Raw genomic sequence first — 8,494 nt, 5'->3', positions numbered from 1 at the left:
AAAAAAAAAAAAATCATTGATGGATAATCTATGACTGAGTAATTTAGCATAAGCTGATGCCACCTCCTGTTTTAAAAATTATAACACATTTTAAACAAAGTCAGTTGTAGTAACAGTATTTTAAGTGACTTTCTCAATTCTAAAGTCAATTTCTTTCTGCTTTTGACAGTTGGACCTTTTAAGGTACATTATTAGCTGGGGAAGTATTTCAGGCTTTCAAAAAAAGTTAAAGAATTCTACATTTGTTAATAATGATTTTACACTTCTTGAAGTATGTCAGAGATTGCAGTACTAAACAGTACAAGATTAAATATCTTATTTAATATAAATAACTTAATATTAAATAAGATATTTTGTTGACAATTAAAGAGCTGGCCAGGCTCACGGTTGTAATCCCAGCACGTTGGGAGGCCGAGGCAGGTGGATCGTGAGGTTAAGAGTTCAAGACCAGACTGGCCAACATGGTGAAACCCCATCTCTACTAAAAATACAAAAAAGCCGGGTATGGTGGTGGGCACCTGTAATCCCAGCTACTCGGGAGGCTGAGGCAGGAGAATCGCTTGAACCTGGGAGGCGGAGGTTGCGGTGAGCTGACATTGTGCCACTGCACTGCAGCCTAGGTGACAAGAGCAGAACTCTGTCTCAAAAAAAAAAAAAAAAAAAGAAAATTAAGAAGCATACAAGAAAAGCTAAAGGTAAAGTGTGTGCTGCACGATGGAATTTAGAATGATGAAATCCTGAGTTTAAAAATGAAAAGCCAGTATGTCCTATCTACTGTTTATTGGCTAGTTCATTAAGTGCTAAGAGGGAGCTCCGTGTGTCATCTCTCTGCCTCTGTGCAGTTGAGTAACTCATCTGGAATTAGAATTAGTGTTTAAATCCCAGCTGCTAACTAGTCTTGTGACTTTTGGCAAGTCCCTAACCTTATAGGCCTAAGTTTATTTTGTAAAATGAAAAGATTGGATTAAATAATCTAATTTAATTAGATCATTTAAATTAATTAAAAGAGGAATAATCTCCTTTTATTTAGATATTTAAATGATTTTAAGGATCATCTAATTTAATTAAAAGGAGATTATTCCTTTATTTTTTAGTGTGTCTATGCAATGGAGATATTTTGATAGCCTACTGTAACCATTTAATACTACTTGTTATTGCCACGTAAGATCATTGCTGGTGTATGGCCCTCTGTGGCCATAAAGCAGCTGTTACCGCCTTCTTCATGACTTCACACAGACTTGAAAATAGCTTTTGTTGTCACTGTTTGGTTTTCTTTTTTTAAGCCAAGTATTCTTAAATAACCATTTTTTTTTCTTTTCTCAAGGGTTGTTTTAATTCCCTTCACTTCTCTTGGAGTCACTAGTTTCTCTGTTGAAATGCAAAGCTTAAGGGTGTGTGCACTGTTTTTGTTAGCAATGTTCCCATTTCTTCACATGCACCAATTCTCAACTCCCCCCTTCCTCACAGGACTTTACCCTCCATGAATTGATTAGATGCTGCCTCTAAGACATGGATGTTTAAAAACTTTTTAAGTAATTTGTGCGCTTGATGATAACAATTCCAAAAAATAACCAAAAAAGCAAGTCCCTCATACCCAGTTGGCAACCGTTGTTTCCAGGTTTTCTCACATACTTCTGGGTTAGTCTGTGAAATGCATTCACACCCACTGCTTTTTTTTTAACAGGAAGAGTAGGATGGTGTACATGCTCTCTGCACCTTGCTGTTCTCACCTGGCCAGTTGCAGGTCTTTCCGCAGCAGTGTGTTGCTGGCTGCGTACAGCAGAGGGCGCCATTTGCCCAGGTAGACTGCTCACCTAGGCTAGCCAGTGCAGTGCTGAAACCCCGGGATGGACAAATCTGCTTTGTTCTTTACCCAGCCGCACCCATTGTGCCGAGGAACTATAACTTTCCCAAATAGGCTGGGCATTTAGGTTGTTGTTGGTCAAAAGTTTTGTTTTATTTTTAAAACAAAGACTGTCCTAAAAATCTGATTGTTAAAAGTTGAGGATTTTAGTGACTTGTTTTTGTTAGTAATGATTATTTGATGCTAGCAGTGTTTTTCCGCAGCCGCGAAACGTCTAACTCAAAGTTTAACCCCTCTGCCTACAGGCTGTTTGTCATCACTGGGAACCAGAGACACCCATCGCTACGCCAGCCTGAGCCACGCACTGCAGACCCAATGCTGTATTTCTTCTCCCAGTCACCTGATGGGCCAGCAGTATAGACCATATAGTTTCTTCACTAAATGTATGTAGAATGGCCACAAACTTCCTGTTTCTTGAAACAGGAAAAGAATTTCTTGTATCTGAATTTTTCTTCTTTTTTACGTGAACTAAGATTTTAGTGATTAGTTTACAATGTACTGTTAAAATGAAAATGTTTCTTGATGTACATTCTGGAATTATCTCAAATGCTACCAGTTGTATTTTGGGGAGTACTGGTTTGCTTTAGTCCCCTTGTTTGGGGCACCTAAGGCCTGAAGGATATTGAATCATGGCCCATATCTCTTGCTGACTTAGATTCACACCAAGAACATACTCATGTTTTCATTTGTGCTTTAGGTGAGGAGACAGGACATCTAATTGGAAAAAGTTAATTTTAAGGAGATACTGTTCACTAACACTACTCTTATTTGTGATAGCATTTAAGAGTCTAATCTGAACTGAGACTGGCTTGTCAAGGAATACGTGGAGATTGAATTTAAACTCCGCATTAGCAGATTAAAAGAAATTAGGATTGGCCGGGCGCGGTGGCTCAAACCTGTAATCCCAGCACTTTGCGAGGCCGAGGCGGGTGGATCACTAGGTCAGGAGATCGAGACCATCCTGGCTAACACAGTGAAACCTCGTCCCTACTAAAAATTCAAAAACAAAATTAGCTGGGCGTGGTGGCGGGCACCTGTAGTCCCAGGTAGTCCCCGCTACTCAGGAGGCTGAGGCAGGAGAATGGCGTGAACCCGGGAGGCGGAGTTTGCAGTGAGCTGAGATTGCGCCACTTCACTCCAGCCTGGGCGACTGAGCGAGAGTCCGTCTCCAAAAAAAAAAAAAGAAAGAAATTAGGATTATAAAGGCAATTCATGATTAGTTTAGAATATTTGGTAAATACAGAAGAAAAAAAAAAAGATAATCACCTGTATTCCTACTGTGAAGTACTGAGTTTGCTGGGTTTTTTTTCTTTTTGGAGATGGAGTCTTGCTCTGTCACTAGGTCAGAGTACAGTGGTGCAATCTCGGCTCACCGCAACCTCTGCCTCCCCGGCTCAAGCGATTCTCCTGCCTCACCCTCCCAAGTAGCTGGGACTACAGGTGTGTGCCACCACGCCCAGCTAATAATTGTATTTTTAGTAGAGACAGGGTTTCACCATGTTGGCCAGGATGGTCTCTATCTCTTGACCTCGTGATCCGCCTGCGTCAGCCTCTCAAAGTGCTGGGATTACAGGCGTGAGCTATTGCGCCTGGCTTGCTGCTTTTTTTAATGTAGTAATATATTGCATTTTTCCATGGACTTCTGCAGTGCAACGATATGACCATAGAGTATTTCATTGTATGGATACAGCTCACTTTAATTTGGAAGTCTCCTGGTAACGAGGTCATTTGTGTAGCAACAACGCAGAAAAGACTTGGTGGAGGATTAAGCAACATAGGCTTAGTTGAACCTGCAGATTCCAGTACAGAGAAGAGAGAGATGGACAGAGTTGGGGCCATTAGTCTCTCCACTTGGTATGCATAGCCCCAGTTTTTTCTAAGAGTTGACTTTGTGCTTTAGTGGGTATATCAGATTTACAAGCCTTGGGAATTTTTATTTATTTATTTATTTTATTTTATTTACTTATTTGTTTTGAGATGGAGTCTTGCTTCTGTCACCCAGGCTGGAATGCAGTGGTGTGATCTTGGCTCATTGCAACCTCCACCTCCTGGGTTCAAGTGATTCTCCTGCCTCAGCCTCCCGAGTCACTGGGACTATAGGCGCCCGCCACCACGCCCGGCTAATTTTTTGTATTTTTAGTAGAGACAGGGTTTCACCGTGTTAGCCAGGATGGTTTCGATCTCCTGACCTTGTGATCCACCCGCCTTGGCCTCCCAAAGTGCTGGAATTACAGGTGTGAGCTCCTGCATCCAGCCGGGAATTTTTATTTTTTAATAGCCTTTTCCCTCTTCTAAAAAACCTTGTTCTAGAGGTGGCCTTACCCTCTGAGACCTCATCCTTCACAGTTGTCCCACCCCTGCCTCGGACTCTCTTCATTCATGGTGTTCTTCCTCAGTGACGTGACTCGGTACTTTTTTTGTTTTTTTGTTTTTTTGTTTTTTGTTTTTTTTTTGAGACAGTGTCTTGCTCTGTCACCCAAGCTGGAGTGCAGTGGCGCGATCTCGGCTCACTGCAAGCTCTGCCTCCCAGGTTCACGCCATTCTTCTCAGCCTCCTGAGTAGCTGGGACTACAGGCACCAACCACCATGCCCGGCTAATTTTTTGTATTTTCGGTAGAGACGGAGTTTCACCATGTTAGCCAAGATGGTCTCGATCTCCTGACCTTGTGATCTGCCTGTCTGGGCCTCCCAAAGTGCTGGGATTACAGGCGTGAGCCACCGCACCCGGCCCTACTCAGTACTTTTGTGGGTTTATGGCTCCAAGTCATAGTAAGATTTGCTTCATTGGGGACAACACAGTTGAAACTAGCATGGGCCGAGTTTTCACTGTTTCAGTAGGAAATAGTCTTTGATTTCTGAATCTCCAAGAAATAGAAGGACACACTTTTTCAAAAATGATTTCCTGTGAGTATTGAATCTTGTAAACCTATCTCTTTTCTGTAGAGGATCCACTGTTTAAATCCCTTTGATTCGAATTGGCAATCTGTGTTACTTAGCATGATTAAGAGGGAAATAACTCAGTGTATAAGATTAGACACTACAGTGGGTTTATGCATATGTGTGTATATATATATATATAAAAAACATGAGGCCGGGTGCAGTGACTCACGCCTGTAATCCCAGCACTTTGGGAGGCTGAGGTGGACGGGTCACCCGGGGTCAGGAGTTCGAGAGCAGTCTGACCAACAGGGTGAAACCCCGTCTCTACTAAAAATATAAAAATTAGCTGGGCATGGTGGCGGGCACCTGTAATCCTAGCTACTTGGGAGGCTGAGGCAGGAGAATCTCTTGAACCTGGGAGGCGTAGATTGCAGTGAGCTGAGATTGTGCCACTGCACTGCAGCCTGGACGACAAGAGTGATACTCCGTTTCAAAAAAAAAAAAACATGAACTTAATCTTTTATAACTATAGTAGTAATAAGTGTGTGTATTAACCTAACTGCACCCTTATGGAAAAATGACAGAAATAATTGAAATAATAGTAGATGTATTCTAACTAGCCTTAAGGTTATTTAGAATCTTAGACCTGATGTGAAAATAGTAAAATTTCTGTTAAAAGAACTTAATTCACCTTGCAGCCATTTATGTTGATGAATAATATTTAAGAATATGGGAAAAGACTGACAATGCAATATTAAATTAAGAAACAGGATACAGATGTGCATATGGTATAATTTTGCTTAAATATATATTATGTATGCATGTGTAAAGAAAAAGGCAGAATACACATTCTTATCTAACAGTGGTAATGGGATTATGATTATTTTGCATTTTGTATTTTCCAGATTTTAAAAAATAACTATTTTAATTTGAAAAGGATTAAAACATTTTAATAGCATAGTGGCATTCAAAGATTGACTAATGACTTTGCTGTCTTTTCAAATGTAGTTAAATATTTTATTTTCCTCTTACTATATATATGAAAGAGCTAAACTCTTAATTTAGTCTTTTTACATTTTTGCTCAATGTCAAGTTCTTTTTAAAATTGAGTCTCTTTTCATCTTCATGAGTGATTTATGAGTTCTGATTCTAAGTGAAGGAAAACTCTGTGATTGATTGGCCTCTTAGTATGCCTCCATTACAAGTGAACTTTCAAGTTTTCCGTGGCATTTATAAGTAGCACCATTTTTTAGCACTTATGGAGAAAAATCAGATCGTTAGTGAGAGTTTGGCTGGAGGTTGGTATTTTTATTTTGAGCCTGTGGTCTTTTACAGTGAATTAGAGTCAGCTTCAAGTGGAGCTGAATCCTTTGTTCTGATCAGGGTTGTCCACAACAACGTGCGATGTGGACTCTCACTTCCCTGAGCCTCACTGACGAAGACCAGCTGTGATACATGTGTGTGTTTTTGAAAAATTGGATGCTCTACAGATACAGAGCATTTAAAAGTATCATACACCTAAAACATTGTTCTCTTTTCGTGTTATCTACCTAGAGGATCAGCGTAAGACCTTGCAGGAAGCAAGTAGGTAGACGTTTTAAACTCTGAGCATTCGTAAGCGAATGAAGGTACTCATTTGTCTTCTAGAATTTGTTTAGTATTTCAGGTGTATGGATATAAATGTGTCTTAGATTTTTTACTATGACAACATTTTGTGGTTCTGATTCTTTATTAAAGAAATTGGTAATGGAACCATTCTTTTTTTGAAGGCAGGGTCCCACTCTGTCCCCAAGGCTGGAGCACAGTGGCATGATTGTAGTAATGTCAAACTCCTGGGGTCAAGTGAGCTTCCCACCTCAGCCTCCCTGGTAGCTGGGACCGTGGGCACATGCCACCACACCTGGCTCATATTTGAAGTTTTAGTAGAGATGGGGTTTCACTGTGTTGTCCAGTCTGGTCTCAAACTCTGGGCTCAAGTGAGCCCCCTTGCCTCGGTCTCCCACAGTTTTGGGATGACAGGAATGAGCCATTGTACTTGGCCAACAGTTGATTTTATAATCATAGATTGTGTTTCAGATTTATGGGTTCAGATTGAAATGTTGATTCTTGTTTGGACTAGAAAACTTATACTTAGGAAGGATAGTTATTAGTTATCTTAGTGGTTATAGTGGAGGCAAGAGGACAGGGAAGACGCCTATATCATGGTTGATAAAATGTCAGGGAAACAAACCTATTGGTAAGCCACTGAGATTTGAATGCTGGCTTTTAAGCAGTTAGAGGGAAAAATAAAATATTTAATGAGAGTTTTGTGGAGGAAAGTGATAGAATTGTCTCTTCTTGGGCTTTCCAAATGTAACCGTCTTGATGTGTGCAAAGAGTGATTTAATTTTGCTTTCATTACCTCAGTGATGCATGGGTAAAGCCATAAGCAGACCTCCATTTCTCTTAGGATTCAATAGGAGAGCATAGACCATTGCTTGAAAACTGCGGAATTATAAAAAGGCACCCTGTTTCGTTACAGTGACTGCAGATGAGCTGTGGAAAGGCGCTTTAGCAGAGACTGGTGCTGGATCAAGAAAAGGAAGAGGCAAAAGAACTAAAAAGAAGAAAAGGAAGGATCTGAACAGGGGTCAGATCATTGGTGAAGGTAAACTTATTTATAAAAATAGCTAAAATGCTTTTAAGTTTCTTACCCCAGATTTTATAGATATTTTACAAACTAGAAGCATCAAAACATTTCTCACGAAGGGCACTACGATCTATGGTTTTAGAATTCAACCAGTTGACTTACTCATTGCCCCAGGATTCTGGGAGAGGAAAATCCCATAGAAATGGATTTATTCGTTCAGCAAGCATTACATGTCCCTATGTGTCAACTCCTGTAACAGTGCCTGCCCTCAAAGAGGTGGTAATTAGTGGTAAAGTAGAGACTAAATGGAGAGTTGGCGAATCTTCCCTGCGAAGGGAAGACAGTAAATGTTTTTGGCTTTGTGAGTTACATAGTCTGTTTTGCAGCTGCTCAACTCTGCTGTTGTAGCACAGAAACAGCCACAGACAACACAGTCGAACAGGCATCGCTATGTTCCGGTATAACTTCATGTACAAAAACAAGGCACGAGCTGAGTTGGCCTGTGGGCCTCAGTTTGTTGACACCTAGAACACACGATTGTTGATACTCATGCTTTTGGAAGAGTGAAAACAGTGTAGTGTACTTCAGTCAGCCCGTCTTGTACTGTGCTTGCTGCCAAACCATCTTGGACAGTCATGGCCTTCAGGGATAAAGAAAACACCTGGCACCACACTTGCAGCATTGCGTGTCGACCTGGATGTGTTTCGTTATTATAGCTTTTTTTTTTTTAACACTTTTTTTTAAAATTATAAGGATCATGTATGTATACTGTCTCAGTAAAAAATGTAAAGATGATAGAGAAACATGAAGCCCCCCTGGATGCTGCTTCTACCTTCTTCAATCCTGTTGTCGCCCCCAGGAAACCACCGGCCTCATATTGGTGTGTTTCCTTCAGTTTCTTAATACCTAAATGCCTAAAAAGGTATTTATTAAATTTTAGTTATTTATACATAAATACCCAAAAAGATTAATGCAAAAGGTATTATGTATTAAATTTTTATTAATTTATACATAAATACCTAAAAATAAATAGGTATGCAGCCAGGCGCGGTGGCTCAAGCCTGTAATCCCAACACTTTGGGAGGCCGAGACGGACGGATCACGAGGTCAGGAGATCGAGA

At 40.5% G+C, this 8,494-nt stretch overlaps 1 protein-coding gene across 1 annotated transcript in view; it reads left to right on the top strand.

Annotated features, from left to right (window-relative positions):
• Positions 1-2,109: 2,109 nt before the first annotated feature.
• The window catches only part of MRPS5 (mitochondrial ribosomal protein S5), a 28,376-nt gene continuing 21,991 nt past the window's right edge, over positions 2,110-8,494 (top strand). Inside the window, exons 1-3 of the mRNA XM_017860465.1 lie at positions 2,110-2,247; positions 7,266-7,391; positions 7,633-7,652. Coding sequence (XP_017715954.1) covers positions 2,208-2,247; positions 7,266-7,391; positions 7,633-7,652 — 186 coding nt within the window. The 5' untranslated portion in view covers positions 2,110-2,207. The remainder of the gene's footprint in view (positions 2,248-7,265; positions 7,392-7,632; positions 7,653-8,494) is intronic.

This window comes from Rhinopithecus bieti, unplaced genomic scaffold (genome assembly GCF_001698545.2).
Source record: "Rhinopithecus bieti isolate Rb0 unplaced genomic scaffold, ASM169854v2 scaffold_54331, whole genome shotgun sequence".
Lineage (NCBI taxonomy): Eukaryota > Metazoa > Chordata > Mammalia > Primates > Cercopithecidae > Rhinopithecus > Rhinopithecus bieti.
Note: the sequence above shows the minus strand (reverse complement) of the source record. Positions and strands in the feature narration are given on the sequence as shown.